Here is a 20,332-nt window from a genome sequence, read left to right on the forward strand (position 1 = left end):
CCAGGAAATCCCCGGCAACTTCTGCACCTATCACACACTGGCCGCCGCCGGATACAGTGTAGCCTCCAATGTTACTGTTCTGTCCGCAGCACCAGGACAGACCGGTCTGGACTTTTTTAACTCCCAGCATTCTCCTTGAAAAAGGCCTCAGAGGAGGTCGAAAGCGCTTGGAGCTGGGACTTCATTGCTTGTGGACATTCTGTCTGGACTGAGTGGATCCTGTGCCTGCCGTGGTGGTCGTTTGATAGTGAAAACCCGGGTTCACTACCATCCATATTTGCCATCTTTGAGGACTGGATCGTTATCCACGTTCTCCACCATATCGGGTAACAGGCCATCCTACCATTCACTTGTCTATTGTTTCTGTCTCACCTGTGTAATTTGTTTTATTGTACATTAAATGGTATTATACTATTTGTGCCATTTTCTGTATTCCTTTTGGGGGAGCGTGACTGACCACCAACGTATCAAAGGGGACCAATAATCGTGGTGACACAGATTGCTATTCACAAAGGCGGAGAAGAGGAGCGTTATTTTACTTTGAGGGATGTATGGTATTTATTAATACACCTTGCTATCACTTTATTTGGGAGAAGAGGACCGTACCTCAGATTTAAGGGAGGTACCATCCTGACAGAGCGCCAGTGGAGAGGACAATCTGCCTATTCTTGTTTCTGTGGATCCAGAGAATCAGGCAACAATCTCCAAAGCTTTGGAAGTTCCCAGCATGCCTGACTCCTCTCCCCTTATATCCCCACCTCCACTCAAGGTCTACCACAAGGCAGACCTGTCCAGTCAGACAATGCAACAACAGTGGCGTATATCAATCACCAGGGCGGTACCAAAAGTGTAAAAGCATTAAATTAAGTTTCCAAAATTCTTCTGTGGGCCGAAAGCCATGTACCAGCCATCTCGCAGTGTTTCTCCCAGGAGTATTAATTTGGGAGGCGGACTTCTTAAGTCCTCAGGTTATACACCCAGGTGAGTGGTCTCATCCCGAGGTGTTTCACCTAATTGTCCAGAAGTGGGGCAAACCAGATGTAGACCTCATGGCATCCCACCACAACAACCTTTGTTCGTTTCCAGGTCCCGGGAAACTCAAGCGGCGTTCAGAAGTTCTGTCCATACCGTGGAACTTCCATCTTCCTTATGGCACTTCTTCCTCGGGTTCTCAGAAAACTAAAGCAGGAAGGAGGAAACCTTCTGCTAATTGCCCCATCAGTTTGCAGATCTTCTGGGACTGTTGGTGGAGCCTCAGTTTCTTCTGCCATTACATAAGGATTTACTCAGCCAGGGCCCTTGTCTGTATCCAGATCTGGGTCAGCTGTCTTTGACGGTGTGGCTCTTGAAACAATTATCCTGAGAGATAAAGGTTTTTCAGCAAAGGTGGACAAAACAATGATCCAGGCTCGTAAACCAGCCTCAGCTAGGATATACTATAGCGTTTGGCACATATTTTTCCTGTTGTAACTCCAGAGGTTACAACACTAAAGTACAGCCAGACATTTGGAAACAAATTGCATCTTTGCCAGATGTGTGTAAAGGGGTACTTAGAATTCAACCACAATATACTCCTCCAATTGCTCCTTGGGATCTTTCGGTGGTACTGCTGTGCCTCCCTTTGAGCCTCTAGCCTCGGTGAACTTGAAATTTCTTACGGGTAAGGTGGTATTTCTCCTGGAAATTGCCTTTGGCAGGAGAGTTTCGGATTTGCAAGCATTATCCTGTTGCTCTCCATTCTTTGCTTTCCACCATAATAGAGCAGTTCTGCGTACAGGACCTTCCCATCTACCGAAGGTAGTGTGCAAATTCCACATTAATCAAGAAATTGTGGTTCCAGCTTTCAATGCCTCATCTTTGTCTTCTAAAGAAAAGTCTCTTGATGTAGTGCAACCTCTTCAAACCTATATTGCTCGCACCAAATCTATCAGACGCTCAGATTCTCTGTTCGTCCTATATGGGTTTTCATAAAAGAGGATGGCCAGTGCACAAACAGACATTAGCTCACTGGATCCAACTGGTTATTGCCCATGCTTATGAAAAAGCGGGTCGACCAGTTCCGAATTCTCTTTCAGCACATTCCCCTAGGTCAGTGGGTCCCTCGTGGGCAGCACGTGGTGTTTCTGCTGAACAGTTGTGCAAGGCAGCAACATGGTCTTTGGTCCACACATTTCTGAAGTTCTATGCCTTTGACACAGTTTCTTCCCAAGATGCTGCTTTTGGTCACCAGGTGCTTCTTGCCTCACAGGTGTCATCACCCTAAATAATACTGCTGGTTCTCGAATGCCCTCAGAATGTCGTGGGAGTTGCCCAACAGGTCACATCTGTTAAAACAAGGACCAGTGCTACACTCAGACCCAGCGACATTGTGTCTTAGGGCGTGGAGATTGAGTGGCAAATACTGAGAAGTCATAATTTATCCCCACAAGTCACAGATATGATGTTGAAGGCCAAGAAGGATGTGTCGTCTTTGGCATATTACAGAACTTGGAACAAATTCATCAACTGGGGACAGTTTACAGGAGATTTCTCTAAGATTTCTACAGATAAGGTGCTACAATTTCTATTTGACGGTTTCCAAATAGGATTGGCTACAGCTAAAATTAAAGCGCAAACTTCGGCTTTAAGTGTATTACTCGATAGACCATTAGCAGAGGAAAAAATGGTTAAGAGATTTGGCAGAGCAATGAAGAGAATTAGACCACCAATTAAATCTACAGTGGCACCATCGGATTGGAATCTACTGCTAACAGTGTTGACCAAGCAGCCATTTGAACCACTAATGGACATTTCATAAAAATTTCTTACCTGGAAAGTGGTATTTCTGGTGGCAGTTACTTCTGCCAGAAGGGTGAGGGAATTGCAAGCTCTATGGATAGAAGAACCTTACATGACAGTCTTTCCAGAAAGAGTGGTATTAAGGACACACCCACAGTTTGTGCCTAAAGTAATCTCGGCATTCCACCTCAATCAGGAGATAACCCTTCCTGAGTTCTATCCAGATCCACAGAATGAAGAAGAAGAGACGTGGCACACGTTAGATCTCGTTAGAGTTATATCTCAATATATCTGGAAAGAACTAAGGATTTCAGATCCACTAAACACCTGTTCGTGATCCTAGAAGGGGTAAAGAAAGGTGATGCGCCTGTGAAACAAACCATATCCCGATGGATCAGAGAGATCATCTTATTTGCATACAAGAAAGAGAACAAGGTGGCTCCTCCTATTGTCCACGCACACTCCACCTGGTCCTCTGTCAATACTTTTTCAAACCATTATGCCCTTAACGTTTCTACTGCCCACTTTGGGAATCATGTTTTACAAGGAGCTATGTCTGGTTGACTGGCTTCGCTATAATAAATATTTCATGCAGCATTTGCCCTCCCGTGTGTTTACTTGGGTATGTCTCAGTGTTATGGCTGCCATGGGAATCGTAGAAGAAAGAGGCGAATTATAATCACAGATAATTCCTTTATCTTCCTAGAGATCCCATGGCAGCCACTGATTGCCCTCCCTTGTATACTATTGTGTTTTTTTTTTCTCCAGGGACTATATTACGGAGACATTCAAAAGACATAGAGGTGAAGGAGGAGGAGGCGGCTATTATACCCAAGGTGGTCCTAATGAAAAAAATCCTGTCTGATCTATGGGGGAAGGGGACCATCCCAATGTAATGGCTGCCATGGGATCTCTAGGTAGAAAAAGGAATTATCGGTAAGTATAATTCGCCTCTTTTTTTAATCATCTTTTTTAATAGAAGGTGTAAAATACAAATTGTATAGAGCAGTGGTTCTCAACCTCGGTCCTCAGGGACCCCCAACAGTGCACATTATCCAGATCTCCACACAGACTCACAGGTGAAATAATTAGCTCCACCTGTGATCTTTTAAAATGTGCCAGTGAATGATGAGTGCAGCTGTGCATCTGCAGGGTGACCTGGAAAACGTGGACTGTTGGGGTCCCTGAGGACCGGGGTTGAGAACCACTGGTATAAGCATAACCATCTATAATTATTTATCCTATGCAAACATAAATAAAAAGATATACCTTTAAGTCAAATGGAGGACAAGAACATGGCTTGGATAGGTTTTCTAAATAAAAGCCTTGCTGAAATAAGCAAGGGCTACAATGAATTCGAAAAAAGAGGTAAGTAAACCTGACCATCTTTGCAATTTTTATTGCTTGCCAGAGCTCTATTTCATTGGATACATAGCAATTTGTATATCTAAGACGATGAATACAGTGTCTTTCCCATAAATATATTCTTACTTATAACCATCACAGACCTTGTTTTACTTCAGAAATCATTCACCAAGGTTATCTCAACAAATACACCTCTCATCCTAACAAAATTAATAACTGCTTTAACACTTGGGAAATATAAAAAAAGTCTTAAACCGCTGCATTTGTACAAGAAGTCTTAGCCTCTTATGCCAATATTTAAATGTTTTTTTTCAGTATGTTTATTGTTTAAAGCAATGTCATACAGTATTCAGACAGCGTTCACATGGGTTTTCATGGAATCAACAAAATAAAGCATTGTCATAAGCCCTGTACACACGGGGGGATATATCGCTGAGCGATATATCGCTCAGTATCCCGTTTGCATCAGCGACCAGAGATGGTCGCTGATGAAAAAGAAACTGCCGGGGGAGCCCGGCAGTGGAAGTCAGCTGGTCGCAGGAGCATGTTCCTGCGACCAGCGATTACTACGGGGAGAAAACCGGATGGCGCACCTGGCGATATATCACCGGTGCACACTCCCATGGCGGGCAATATGGTCACTCAGCGACCATATTTCCCATGATAATCATCGCACCCATGTGTACACAGCCTTACATATGCTGAACTGTTCACAATGTAAAAAGAGTGTTTTCAGGTACAACATATTGCATTGATAAAAACAACATCGAGAGAGGGAAAGGTATAAACAATAACATTAAACCATCATTTTTTTTTCTATATTGGTCTTAGAGAAGGGAAGTTTTTATTACTATAGTTAGCATTTACTCAATCCGTTCAATGTAAAGTCCTATTTGCCATTTTTATTATTGTTGCTCAAGGGCCCCCACTCTTGGTTTTGTTTAGGATCATGTAATCCTTCCAAAGGAGGCAATGCATGCTTCACAGAAACATGCATTAGAAGCAAATAGGAAGTTTAGGCAATGTTGCATTGCGATGCGATGAGTAAATTGTCTCTAACAGTCTCCACCATCTCTTCTAAATAGTAAGCAGCCCGATAAGTGCTAAAATGTAGGCAATGGTGAAGCAGAGCTGGATTAGGGTAGGACAAGGTTTCACTTGGGTATATACAGTATAATTAGTCAACCACGGTCTGCGAGAAGGAAATCTGCTACACCGCGCCCCTCATCTATTGGTGCAAAATCATTGATCTATTATTAATATTACATTACATGAGTGACAATATATTGAGCAAATTAATTTGCTTATGCTTCCAGTTATCCAGCATATTGGTGCTGACACGTACCAACATCATAACTACTGATGTATTCTCGGTTTTATAATAGTTAAGTTGTAACCCTACTACACAGCATATGCACAATTACTGAGCCAAACATGCTCAGAGTAAATTCAAGCAACCACTGACATCAGACTCTGAATCAGGAGTTTTCATTTCTACAATTTTTTTTCTTCTACGATACCCATAGCAGCCAAGACCTTGGGATTCATCCCTCTCCTCTTAAGGTGCGTACACACGTACAGATTTTCTGTCTGATCTATCTGGCGGGAACAAAAACCTGGAAATGTATGAGAGCATATGACAATCAAAAATGTCAACCCAAATGCAGGAAAACAAAAAAAAATATATGCTTTGATAAATTTGTTAAATCAGAACGATTAAACAATTTGTGTGACTGATCACTGTCTGTTTTCAAGTGTTTGGGAACAATTTTTTGATTGTCAGTTGCTCCCATACATTTCCAGGTTTTTGTTCCCACTAGATAGATCAGACAGAAAATCTGTACGTGTGTACGCACCTTAAGTTAGACAGGTTTTTTCATAGGACCTCCCCCTTATGGTATAATGCCCTGCTCCTCCCCTTCCTTCTTGTCTTTGTCTCTTGTGTCCTAGCCTAGTTAGGGAGAGTTTTTTTTTTTTTCCAGAGCTTACCTTAAGTATACAGGGTGATACTTATGGGGAAGCCGCATGGGAGTGTGGTCTTCTAAGGTTCCTGCCAATATACTTCAGTGCCTGGGAGCGTGGCCAGCCTTGAGTCCACTCCAGGATGTTCCAGGTTGGAGGTTGTAAGTCTCCATTTAAACTACAAATACTTGGCGCTGCTACTCAGTGAGAACTTCCGGCGTACTACATTTAAAAGGAGACATAGTTACAAAATGTCGGGGTGCCACCAGATGGGTCTGCGTTCTGGCAGACTACATTCCCCACAAGGCCTTGTGCAAAGATAGCTGCTGCATTTCCAGTGAGGCACGTAGATCACAGCAATAAGACGGTGAGGCTCTGCAGACACTTCAAAATGGCGGATGACTATTTAAATCCAGCAAGTCAGTGGGTAGTTTGGGAATCTTTCGGTGCACATGGAAATTGTGGGATGCAGTTCTCCAAAAGTAGGACTACAAACTTCATAATGCTGTTATACAATATCAGCGGTGGCTTGGCACTTTATCTAAAGGCTTCTGATTTGTACAGGTTTTTTCGCTGCTGCACAGTGGAAAATGGATCTGCCTTAGTGCGACTGCCAATCCTGCTGTGCCTAAGAAGAAAAATTTAAAAAAGAAGCCTACTAATATGGATTGTATTGCCTGTGATCAGATCTTTCCTGGCTCTTGGTTTTAAACCCTCTGTGACAATTGTAAAGCACAACCTGCATCTATGTCTGACCAGCCCCAAATTTTGCTTGACTTAATGGACTGGATGAAAAAATATTTGTATCCAAACAGGAAATCATGGAATTCCACATCAAATAGAGATCCAGAGTTCAGGCTGGCTTCAGTTACAAGGAGGCGGTATCCTCTGATGAATTGTTGGATGAGGTGAAAGATATCTACTAATGAGTCTGATGACATTAAAGATGATACTAGAGTCTTTAACTTTGATACTGTGGAAAGTATTTTGAAAAGGTGAGGACATATGTTTGAAGATCAGTCCAGGAAAGGCCAGCAATTTCCCATTCATAAAGTCATGAAAGACTTAATCTCGAGAATGTTATAACCTAGACAAGAGACAAGGGAAGTTATCCCAAATTGACTGTATGTACCCGGATAAAGATGAGCTCTTTCTGAACTGGTGCAGCTTGCCTAGGGTTGACGCGGCGGTTGCAGAGTAAACCTTGTGAACCACAATACCTTTAGAAGATGGAGCTTCATTCAAAAATCCAATGGATAGGGGGGCGTGGCCAGGACCGGCATGGAGTGAGACGTGTCTCGCTTGATCTCTCCCTCCACTATCCGATTAACCCATCCTGCAGGGACCCTGCCCGGGGCACAATCGTTTCCAGCTGAGGCAGAGCATCCCCCCGATCCAATGAGCCCACCCTTGCAAGTCTGTCTGACCTGACGCCGGAGAAAACTGCACTTCAGCCCCCCGGCGCGCGAACTGGGACCAGACGCCGTCGCCATCTTGAGACTGGCAGCAGGACCGTGCACAAGCGCCGACCTGCCCGCCCGCATACCGGAGAAGCCAGCTGCAGCCGTGGGACCAAGGTACTGACTCCCCTGCCCTTCGCTCTGTCCGCGGCGCCGCCAACATACGGCGCGCTGAGGGGAGACTGCTTGACGCGAGGCAGGAGTGGCCGCCATCTTCCCTCCGCCCGCTGAACCCTCCGTACCCGGTCCCCGCTCGCGCTCTCAGGCTAACACCTCAGGCTCTCCACGCAACTCCGGCGGCAGTCGGAGAGGGGGCTGCCCCCCCCCCCCCCCACACTGACTGTTGAGAGCCCTGTGCTCGGCTCACCGCGAAACCACACCAGCGGCGCCCCGCACGGCACCTGGGGCGTCCGGGGAGGGAGTTATACCCCATCTCCCTGCTCATCACTCCGTGCCCGGTCTCCTAAGCGACTACAGCTGCACCCCACATGGGACCTGGGGCAGCCAGGAGGAGGGCCTGATCCTTCTCTGTGCCCGCGGCTACAGTGTTGGGGGGAGAGCATACCCAGCACATAACCTCCACACAGAGGGAAGCCTGGGAACGCCAGCTTGTAACCTCTATCAGCAGCAGGCAAATTGTGAGCCCCCCTGGAACTAACCTGTAATAAGGGGGTGGTGGGAGACACTCCACACCTGTATTACCAAACAAGCCATACTCCATACTCCCCTGAAGATCCAGAATTACTGTGCCAAATCTGCACGATAGACTGAATTGGCTACTGGGATATTGCACTCCTCTGTGTCCAGTGGGGACCGCCCAGTTGCCCCCCTAAGCTCCTGTAGAACCCCTGCCCGGACGCCTAACTGCCACCTGTCTACCCTTTTTTATTTCTGCTCTTAACACATACACCCCCCAAATATCTGCAGCTACCTTAACAGTGGGGCAGTGACCGTCTCAGCAAATATCTATTCAGCACCAGCTCGCCATCTTGTGGCCCCTGCTGGTATCACAATGGTGAAAGGCAGCCAAAACTCAGCAGCTGCCAGGCTGGAAAAATTCTCAAGGCAGCCCCCTCAACCTAAACAATCTGAGGATACGCAGCCTACGTCCCCACCTACAGCCTCAGCCCATGCCGATGAAACCCCTGATGACCCCTTCCAAAGGGTTCTTGATGCAGTTACGGCCACTGAAACGAGACTGACAGATAAACTAGGTCAACTCCAATCTGACCTATCCATCATCCATCATGACCTCCAGCGGGTCCGGGAAAGGGTAGACGAAGTAGAGGCACGTACATCCACATTGGAGGACACTGTGGCCCCCCTGGACAGACGTACAACTACCCTTGAATCCCAAATGCAGGCGGTCCATAAAAAAATGACCGATATGGAGGGTCGCCTAAGGCGTAATAACATCCGTTTTGTGGGCTTGCCCGAGAAGGAAGAGGGAAACTCACCACAACAATTCCTGGAAAAATGGCTCACCGATTTTTTTGGGGCAAAGGAGTTCTCTAACCAGTTTGCGGTTGAGCGTGCGCACAGGGTCCCAACCCGCCCGCTTCCACCTGGGGCTCCGCCACGCACATTCCTGGCCAAAATTCTACACTATCGGGATCGGGACACTATCCTCCGATTGGCTCGTACTGCGGGTCCCCTCAAGTGGAATGGGTCACCCATTTCAGTATTCCCTGACTTTGCGGTGGACGTCCAGAAGGAGCGGGCACAATTTGTTCCGATAAAGCGGAGGCTTAAGGAACTTAACATACAATACAGCATGCTTTTCCCATCACGACTGAGAGTCATCGCTGACGGAGAAACGAAATTCTTTGCGACACCACGAGAGGCGGCGGCTTGGCTTGACAGACACAGACCGCAGAGGCGTGCGCTTAACAATGACTGATAATAGGCAACCATCACCCCTTCGAATTCATTGGGATAAGTAACTATTTTGTTAAGTTGCCTTGATATGCTTGCGCCATATTGCCAGGGGCCGCAAGGTACACGTCTCTTGATGCGAAACTATATGTCAGCTCAATGCTTAGGATACTTGCTTTCTATTATAATCTTATGTAGGTGCCCCGGGCGGACATACCCAGTCATTATAGAAGTTAGGGAGGGAGATCAATGACCGGTAGTCATTATATTCTTTGCCCTCACACAGCTATGATGACCAGGGTTTAGTTGGGTAATGTTACTCTTTTCATGTTTGTTAAGGTGAAATTCTCACCTACCTTTTAGTTTGATAGTGTTCTGTTTCTGGGATCCAGGTATGCCGCAGTTGGGTATAGGTATACGGGGAGGGGGTAGGGTTCATGTTTTCCTATTGAATAATGGGATTGTGTATGTTATTATTATTATGTTTTTGTTTTGTCAGCAAGATTGGTGCATGAGGTTCACATTTAATATTGCAGTGGTGAAAAAATTTCATGTAATATGGCGCAGGTGCAGGTGGTTTCCTTGTCCGCTCACTCCCTTTCACATTAACACTATGACATGGCCTCCTTAAGCTTCCTTTCCTGGAATGTGAGGGGTCTCAACAATAAGGTGAAGAGGTCCCTGGTAATTAGGCAATTAAAAAAATACAACTCAGATGTGGTGTGTCTCTTAGAAACGCACTTAGCAGGGAGTAAAGTGTTGTCCCTCAAAAAACCCTGGGTTGGATGGGCATACCACTCTACCCATACCTCCTCCTCCAGGGGAGTATCTGTACTCATTAAGAAAACTGCTCCTTTCTCTGTGATAGATGTCCAAATCGACCCCTGGGGTAGATATGTGTTCCTAAACTGCTTAATAAACTCTCTCCCTATACTATTGATGGCGGTATATATCCCCCCCCCGTATTCTCCCTCGGTCCTTAAAAAGGTGGCCGAATTCATGGCATCTTATCCCAACACGGCCACTATATGTATGGGAGACTTTAATAACCTCCTGGACCCCACAATGGATAAGGCCTCTATGAGACAACATCCCACACAAACCAGGCCATCACACTTCCCGGGAGTAGTAGCAGAGATGGGTCTCAGGGATGCTTGGAGAGTGAAACATCCTACCTCCAAACAGTACTCGTGTTTCTCCCACTCCCACTCCTCCTTCTCCAGGATTGACCTAGCATTAATTACACCAGACCTGATACCTAGGATTAGTCGCACTATGTATGAGAGTAGAGGCATATCGGACCACTCCCCAATTACACTCCACTTAGACTTTAATTGCCAAAAAGGACAGGCACTATGGAAACTTAACCCCTTTTGGCTGACCCGTATGGGTACAGGGTTGGACCTAGAGGCAACGTGGAAGGAGTTTTTTGAAAAAAACTCTGGTACTGTGGCTGCGGACGTCCTGTGGGATGCCTTTAAGGCCTTCCTTAGGGGGACTCTGATTCAAAGGGTCTCCAACCTAAAAACGTTTTATAAAAAACAAGAGACAGAACTAGAAACACAGTGTGTTGAAACTGAACTAAAATACCTCACGGATAAATTAGAATCCTCCAAACTAGAATGGTTAAGCGCCCAAAAAAATTGGAAATCATATCTTCTAGACAAAACCCGATACAAATTAATGTTCACCTCCCATTCGACATATGCTTTTGGGGATAGACCGGGCAGCTATATGGCACGACTTATGCGAGGGGAAAGGGGCCCCAGTACAGTTATAGAACTTCATACAACAAGTGGCCAAACAGTCACTCAAACCCCTGACATTGCCAACGAATTTGTACACTATTATAGAAATCTTTACACCTCCAAATCTTCATCTGAAGTGGAGGATCTTAAAACATACCTATGCAACATCCCACTCCCTTCTCTAGCTATTGAAGATCGCAACTTACTGGACTCCCCCTTTACACTTGAAGAAATAATATCCGCTATACAGGCTTCCCCCAGCGGCAAGGCACCGGGCTCTGATGGAATCCCATCCGAGCTATACAAGAAACACGTTAACTTCTTTGCAGCTCACTTATTGAACATCTCCCAACAAATATTCGATGATGGTAGTCTCCCGACATCAATGTCGGAGGCTATAATTATCGTCCTCCCCAAACCCGGCAAAGACCCCTCTTACCCCGACTCCTACCGCCCTATCTCCCTGCTCCCAACAGATATCAAAATACTGGCCAAAGTTTTGGCTGCCAGACTCAATCGAATCATAACGCATATAATCCACCCAGACCAAACGGGTTTTATGCCCAATAAAACTACCTCCATTAATCTCCGACGAATGTTCACACACCTACAGACTCCTAGAGAGGACCGGTCCATCTCGGCCATTGCCTCCCTGGATGCAGCAAAGGCATTAGACTCTGTCGAGTGGAAGTACCTTTGGGAGGTAATGGACCGTTTTGGTTTTGGACCAAAATTTATTGGATTTATTCAAACACTATACGCGTCACCAACAGCCAGGATTTCGGTAAATGGATACTTATCCCAATCATTTCCCCTGTTCAGAGGCACTAGGCAGGGCTGCCCCCTGTCCCCCGCCTTATTTGCCATTGCCATCGAACCCTTGGCCTGTATGATCAGGGTAAACAATAACATTGCTGGCCTAAAAGTAGGGACCAGGGAAGACAAAATAGCATTATATGCTGATGATATCCTCCTATTTATTCATGACTACGCCAACTCACTCCCCCTAATATTCAGCACCATTACGGAGTTCGGTCAACACTCCGGATTATTAATCAATTGGTCCAAATCTTCTATTACACCACTTAGAGGGAATGTACCGAACCCTCCTCCCATGCAACTCCCACTCCCATGGACTGACACCTTTAAATATCTAGGAATATGGGTCTCAAACAAATCCAGCTCCTATATCGCACTGAACCTCCTCCCACAAATAACCTATCTCCGCACAAAAACGCCGCTTTGGAGCAAATTGCCACTAACGGTCACTGGCAGAATCAATCTGGTGAAAATGGTCTTCCAACCGAAACTTCTCTATATTCTTCAGCAAGCTCCAATATATATCCCCCAGAAACAATTTAAAAAAATCGAAAGTCTGCTATCCTCTTTAATATGGGCAGGAAAACGTCCTAGGGTTAGCATTCAAACCCTCACTAGACCCAAAAACCTAGGTGGCCTGGCCTTACCCGACTTCAAGTACTATTACTATGCAGCTCAGTTGAGCTTTACATGGGAATGGTTAAATGTAAAAGATAATAATACTCTCCACATACAAATGTTTGCCCAGCACTCCCCGGGAGGCTCTCCATTACAAACTCTGCTAGGTGGTTCCACTAAAAATATTAAGATCCCCATGGTCAGACAGGCAATTATTATATGGCGACTGGTTCACGGAATCATGGGGGGCCAAGGATGGGACCCAGAGATATCCCTACTTAATACTCGTGCTCTGCCCGAACTGGCTTCTCTGGAAGTCGACAGCACATGGAATAGGTGGAGTGTATCCAGTTTAGGCGACTTATACCAAAATAACACCTTTAAAACTTTCCAGGAATTACAGGTGGACTTCCCCATCCCCAACTCGCAATTCTATAGATACCTCCAAATGCGACATGCCCTCAACAAACAAGTGGGATCCTCATCATGTTCCCTTGTCAACAACTCCCCTCTTAAAATATTGATCCAGGGGATTTCGGGAGGGCACCTGGTATCTACCCTATACTCGAATATACAACAAAAATCGCATTCAGACCTTCTCCCCCTCATTAGGTTGAAGTGGGAAGCTGACCTGGGAATCATGACTGATGAAATATGGTCAAGCGCATTGGAGGCTCACAGATTGTCCACAACTAGTATTAGATTCCAACAGATACAGTATTACATTTTACACCGGGTATACATGACCCCGACTTTACTACATCGTATAGGAGGATCCTCATCCTCGGTATGTCCCAGGTGCAATGCAACAGAGGGTACCTTTTTCCATTTACTATGGTCATGTCCTAACATAACTACATACTGGGAAACTATCATTAATTTTTTGAGGGGAGCGGGTATCCCCGGGAATGCGATCACCCCTGGTGTCTGCCTACTCTCAGCTTTTGATGAGGAGGCCCTCACTGCAGCGGATAGGCGGTTTGTGATCAACATATGTGCTCTAGCCAAGGTGATCATAGCTAGAATGTGGATGAGGAGTGAGGCCCCGAGTATAACAGCTTGGATCTCGCTGGTCAATGACAGTGAGCCACGAAAAATTTGTTTACCTGTCCAGGAATAGTGAGAAAAAATTCCACTCCATATGGTATAAATGGTTGGAGTCTACCTATTCAACAGGAAATACTCCCTAAAATCAACGCCTTGGGGCTAATGTCCTATTACATTGCAAACCCTCTAAAGAGGACAGGGACTAACAATAATACTATGTCGTTAATTAATGTGTGAACACACCCCGCCTATTGGTTGTTGATGCCGAGCACCTTCACAAATACAAATGCTCCCTATGGTATTGAGGCCTGCCTCAGAAAGAGCCTAACACATTCCTTATACCTTTCTATTGAAATACTCCCTATAGATTACCTGCACGCGTCGTGCCTAAATCACTCCTGAAGCTAATCTACTATCTAGAGTTGTTTGTTGCTCCTTAATAGCATGAACTTTATATTGATTGAATACCAATATATATACTGTACCACTGTACGTGAATAAAGATACCACCCTTTATGTTTCTGTACAAGCTAACCCTCTATTGGATGAGGGATTCTGCACTTATGTACTAAGTCTTGCTTGTATGTACTCGTTTGTTCTTGTTTTATTTTTTTGTTTTCGTTTTTTTTGTTACTAATGCATATAAAAAACAATAAAAATTTATTGAATTTAAAAAAAAAAAAAATCCAATGGATAGGAGAATGGTGGGATCATTTAGGAAGCTGAATTTTTCCTCAGCCGGGTCTTTGAAAGCTGGAGTCTCCCTTGCTTCAGTGTCTAGAGCCTTGAGGCTTTAGGGAACAAATCTGCACGCTGACATTGAAGAGAAAATCTCTAAACAGTATTTCTTAAAGAACTTAGAGGTTACTCAAAAACCTGTGAAGCTGCTTTAGATTTTGTTTTGTTTGCAGCAAGATCCATGGCTGCGTGTAATGGCTGAGATCCTGGTCAGCAGACGCTCATTCCAAAAATAGACTAGTTACTCTACCATTTTAAGGATCACTGATATTTGGATCTAAACTGGATGCTCTAATACATAGACTCACAGGTGGAAAATCGGGCAGACTGCACCTTTACATAGGTAGAACCATACACCAATTGAAAACAAGGATATATGTGCACATTAGGAACATCCGATTAGGATATGAATAACACAGGGTTTCACTCCACAAAAAAAACCAACATGGACCAGAACCCCAAAACCTCTTTTTCATGGCAATAGAAGCTCCAAATAAAAATTGGAGGGGCAGTAATCCTATAAATACATTAAACAAAAGGGAATTATACTGGATCTTTACCCTCAACACCATGGCCCCCAATGGCCTCAATATAGACTTCCACAGCAATCTGCTTACAAATGAATATCATCTCCACATAGTCCATATTATAAAATGGAACGCATCATTCACACCAGACAACGCATAAAACTCATTCACTGAGGATATACACACGCACCACATTATATATATATATATATATATATATATGGATGGTCCGGCACTCGCTGTTGCTGTGGATTAGTGCTGCGGTGCCTTCCCCAGGATGCTTGGTCCAATATATCGTGTGGGAATGAGGGCGGCACTCTTCAGACTTTTTTAATGCAATTTAAAAGCCTTTATTATCCGACGGCGTTTCGGGTAGAGACCGGTTTTCAAGGATATACAAAGTTACATTGATCCACAATTACATTTATATACATCACAGAACCCGCCCCCACAATAATCAGCTCACAGCTGAACTTACCCGGTCCTCCGGCGTGCAGGCGCCATGTCCAGAATCCGGAAGTGTGCTCCTTTCCACTGCCTTCCCCCCGGCAACTGAGACCATTACTCACGGTCCCCGCCGCCCGGAAGTAGCATGTGTTAACAGTAAACACCTCCGTTTGTCCGTCCAATGCGCTGCCTTCACCCAAGTCCCGGGGCTTATACTGTGTTGCTAAGTAACCACCATACAATCAAAAAAAGAAGAAAACTGTAACGAAACAAATAAATAACAAGCATTAACGTCACATCTAAAAATTGTTACAATGAAAATAGCCATTGCACAATAAAAACAGAAGTTAAAACATTTTTTGCATCCTATACTGTGCTATTTGTTTTTTTTTTTGATGCGGCAGTTTATTTTTATGCCAACTCAAAAATCTTAACATTATGCACAGTTGCAGAGTCTAAAAACCCTTTTATTATATGCTATAATTTAGTAACATCTGCATTGATATATACCTGAGTTAAAGTTTGTGACAGATAATATGTATTTTATATGCTAAATGGCCTAATTAATCCATTAAAAAAAAAAAAAGGAACTTTATTTTGCAAGTAATTGAATGGAGAGATAAGAAGTGTTGTAGGATCAGAGAAAGCACTGAAGGCCCAGATTTTCGTTTAGGCCTTTAGGAGCGATGGTCTGTAGAAAAAAGATCCATCTACTCTCCTTCTGTAGTAATATTTTATTTCTATTTCCTCCTCTCAAGGACGGAGGAACCTGGTCAATGATCATTGATCTCATGCTCGCCACACTATGCCCAAGTTTGATACAGTGTCGGGCGACTGGCTGTTCACTATGGCCACTAATTAAGCCCTGATGGATCCCTGACCTATGTAGGGCCATCCGCTCCTTAAAGGAGCGTTGGGTCTTCCCCACATATGTCAATCCACATGGACAGGTCAGTGTGTAGATGATATAGGTAGAATGACAAGAGAGTGGGAATTTTATTGTTATTTTCTTCCCAGAATGGGGGTGGTTAAAAAATGCCCCTACTGCCATGGAGCGACATGTAGTGCACCCCAGGCAGCGGTAGCAGCCGTTTTTTCTCCCCCGGAAAGTTGTAGTGGTTTTCTTTTTGTCCCATCCTGAAATATCAAATTTCACTACCTGATCTTTTATGCTCTTCCCTCTTGTGTAGCTAGGTAACAGCTTGGTATTAAGTAACAAGGGGAGGCCATTGTCAGTGGCCACTACTGGCCAAAATTGTGTTGTGCGTTGTGTCCTCCCGACCTGTTCATACCCCCACTATCCATGTTGGCATGGAGTTGTTTTTATAAAGCGCTCCCCATTGAGCCCGAAGCGTGGCGAGCGGATATGGAATACACGTCAAGTAATCTGCGTCCCCGCTCGGGGCTCGCTGTACTCGCCATGCTTTGGGCTCGGTGGCTCACTGCACTCGCCACACTTTATAAAATCAACTCCAGGCCGACGTGGATAGTGGGGGTAAGAACAGTTCGGGAGGACGCGTAATGCGGGGCTCGACATGCTTCGGGCTGGCTTAAATAGTGGGGGTTTCAAAAGGAGCCATTTGCCAGTATGTAACATGGAGCACTGGCAAATGTGTCCTTTATTGTGTATGAGACGCACTTGCACCCATCTTTGTGCATGAGGCGCACGTGCTACAGAACCCCTAACCCTGTCTCCCTGAAGCGGACACGGGCAGGGTTGCCGTACCCTACCGCAAGAATTACTGAGACGCTCATGCATCTCAGGCAGATGGAGCGCCTCTGTCGGCGCCCGCATGATCGCCTCTCCCCCAGCGTCCGCCAGTGCAGGGGATCTGGTGGTTACTGGCTCTGTGTGTGCGAGGCACTCACTAGGCTTGCCAGGGACGCCATGGACAAACCTGCAGCTCTCGGGGGCAGTACGTTAACTACGCTGCCAGATGAGGACACTAAGCTGACAACATAGCTTAGGCTTCCTCTGTGAAACTACACAAATACCATAAAAAATTACATTCTCAGGAACCCGGTATATTGATATATACTTCTATATATTTTTATACATATGTTATATATTTTTTTCTATATATTTCTTGGATTACTACCATCTGTGATTTGAACTCATTTTTTTAGAGTTAATCACTTCATGACCATCACTTTAATATATTGATAAGAAACTGAGATTAAACTACCACTAAGGACACATGTATGAAATTAGTAACCAGGGTGATCTATCACAGGCAGGTGATTAACCCATCCTGAGACCAATAGACATCACTGTGTGTGTGTGTGTGTGTGTGTGGATGGGCGCGCTTGGCACAGAATAAAACCCCAGAACTGTGCATCATTAATCATCCATGACAAAGGCTGAAACGCTTTGGACACTAGACAGCACCATCCGCCACTAGTTTAGAGCCTCCTCCCACTGGTGAGTTGAGCGCACAGCTGCAGCCAAGTCGCATTCCCAGGGAGCCGAAGCATCATCCTGGAAGCTGCGCTCTGGTCTGCACACTGTGGAACTGCGCTGAGACATGCAGCTGCAAGGGATCTCAGCAGTGTTTAGCACAAAACTGGATAAAAGGACCAGAACCAGGTCTACATCATCAGGACAGCAGGAAAAGGGGTAAGTAGAAGTTTAGCTGGACGCCGCTCTCTGCTCTGTATGCTGACATTTTTGTAACTGTCCAGGAGATTCCCAGATCCATTCTTGGGACATTTTCTTTTCTTTTTATCCCCAATATAATTAAGGTTAAACATTTTATAAAGTCAAGCCCATTTAGACAACTGCAGTCACTAGTTTGGAACATAGGTCCCAGGTGAGGTACCTATGGTGAATAGGGGTCCCTAAAAGACACCCTAACACCCCTTAAGGGTCTACCTGAGTGATACTGCATAGGACTACCTGAGAAAAACTATTTTCAAGGCTAACATAGTTTTAGTATATAAATAAAACCACAATTCCTTATCACGCTGTCTAGAGCCTTATTTACTACACCTCACTATTATTTGCAACGTTTCGTTAATCATTAGTTTATTCATATATAGATTCTTGGTCTAAAAGGTGAGCGTTAAGCGTGGATCACTCTCCTCTTAGTAGCTCCTTCAAAACCGTTTATATCTACAGTAGATTGAGCAATGTTATCACCTCCCTGATGTGCTCCAGCTATGTCAAGTTTGATAGGTGCTGTCTCCAGACTGCATGGGAGTTCTATTGAAGATAAGATGTTGCCCATAGCAACCAATCAAATTATATCTATTATCTTCTGGAAGGTGCTAAATAAATATTAAGTACAGTATATTATGGTTGCTATGTGCAACATCCCATCTTCACAAGAACTCATTTGTTAGTAAATTTACCCCCATGTTTCAGCTCTTTACATAAATATTCACTAGGATACCGATCGGGGATCATTTACCCAGCTATGTATACTGTCAATTGCCAGCAAGTTTACCAATCTTATATATTTGGGAGTAATACTGTAAAGGTGCACATACACGTTACAATTATTGTATACAATATCGCATCTCATCCGATCTCTGTTTTGCGATGAGATCAGATGAGATGAGATCTAGTACAAAAAGTATGTGCTACACATACTTTTTGCACTAGATCTCATCTGATCTCATCGCAAAACCGAGATGCGATATTGTAACGTGTATGGGTACCTTTAATCCTAATTTGCTCCAATTTTTATAAAAAATAAAAATGTAGTTGGACTTCCGGTGTGCTGACCGAGTTATTGGCCGAATTTTACAAGGGCTGCTCCCCGGCTCCACTATAATGGCCGATACACAGGCCTACGTCATGCATCAGTAAGTCCCGGCAAGGGGACGATTGTGCGGAAGGAGCTAGGTGACCGGTTGTCATACCTCTCCTGTGACTGCTGGGACTCCTATACTGCTGCAGAGGCAGCTCACAGTCAGGACACTGTCATCGCTGGGTGCCCTGTACTTGGCGACGGGACCCATCCTCGCACACACCTTGCGCAGCAGGAACTGTTGTCAAGTAGGTGTCACTATACCCAAGGCCGCCATCTTGCCCACATTAGCAATCTACCCCTGCATCACTGCCACGGCTAGGTGTCTTGGCTACAGTGATGGAGTCCTGCAGAAGTGGACAGCCACATCCCCGACAAGCACACACACAAACACCTCAAGCGAGTCCCATGGCCACACTTATTGCAGATGAACATTTAGTCTCCATGTGGTTGGCCATCTTGCTATGGCCTGCCTTGGTGACTCTCCCTATACTTAATAGTGAGTACCTGTGCCCTGGTGGACTTTTTGATCCCCTTCTATACTTTATAAAACCTTTTAACGGTCCACTGAGCTGTGCCCAGTCCTAAGGATCACATACCCTAGAGTCAAGAGTTACACTGGAATCATACTGCTACATAAAATCCTGTTTTACATAATCCACTCTGTGTACATGCGAATTACATCGTGTTCTAACAGGGTTACTCCAGCTTCTACTCCACCCTTGAAGCGATTTAATACAACTTTCACCCCTGTTGCAACACTGTTATGCCATCTTCCACACCCTCTCTGCATTACTAGTATTGAAGTCCGCTTATTTGCAGTCTCTCCTTTAGTAACCACTCCTTGCTATACATATTGTAGTCACAACCACTGATCGCTGACCATTTTTGCAATCATTCCAATGGAAAAATGTGTCACCAAAACCCCAAAGGGAACCAAAGCATCACAAGCCGGGCGTGACAAAGAAAATTCTTCTATGGTTGACCTACCCTCATCCCTGCGTTCTCCAAATTGGGACAAATCTCTGTATTCCCACACAGAATCTCAAAATTCTGGATCCTCATCTATTAGACAAGCAAAAGAAATATCTATTAGACAAGCAAAAGATGCAAAATTGGCTCCATTAACCAAAGCCATTAATTTAGTAGTGCTAGAACTATGCCAACACTCAACAAGACTAAACAAGATGGAGGAG

The 20,332-nt window shown here is 44.8% G+C and overlaps 1 protein-coding gene across 3 annotated transcripts in view; it reads left to right on the top strand.

Moving 5' to 3' along the window:
- Positions 1–20,332, top strand: part of MOCS3 (molybdenum cofactor synthesis 3) — a 207,575-nt gene that overhangs the window by 101,495 nt on the left and 85,748 nt on the right. For all 3 annotated transcript variants that reach the window (XM_083176437.1, XM_083176438.1, XM_083176439.1), the window contains exon 12: positions 4,042–4,146. In XM_083176437.1, coding sequence (XP_083032563.1) covers positions 4,042–4,146 — 105 coding nt within the window. The remainder of the gene's footprint in view (positions 1–4,041; positions 4,147–20,332) is intronic.

This window comes from Crinia signifera, chromosome 3, assembly GCF_055691185.1.
Source record: "Crinia signifera chromosome 3, ASM5569118v1, whole genome shotgun sequence".
Lineage (NCBI taxonomy): Eukaryota > Metazoa > Chordata > Amphibia > Anura > Myobatrachidae > Crinia > Crinia signifera.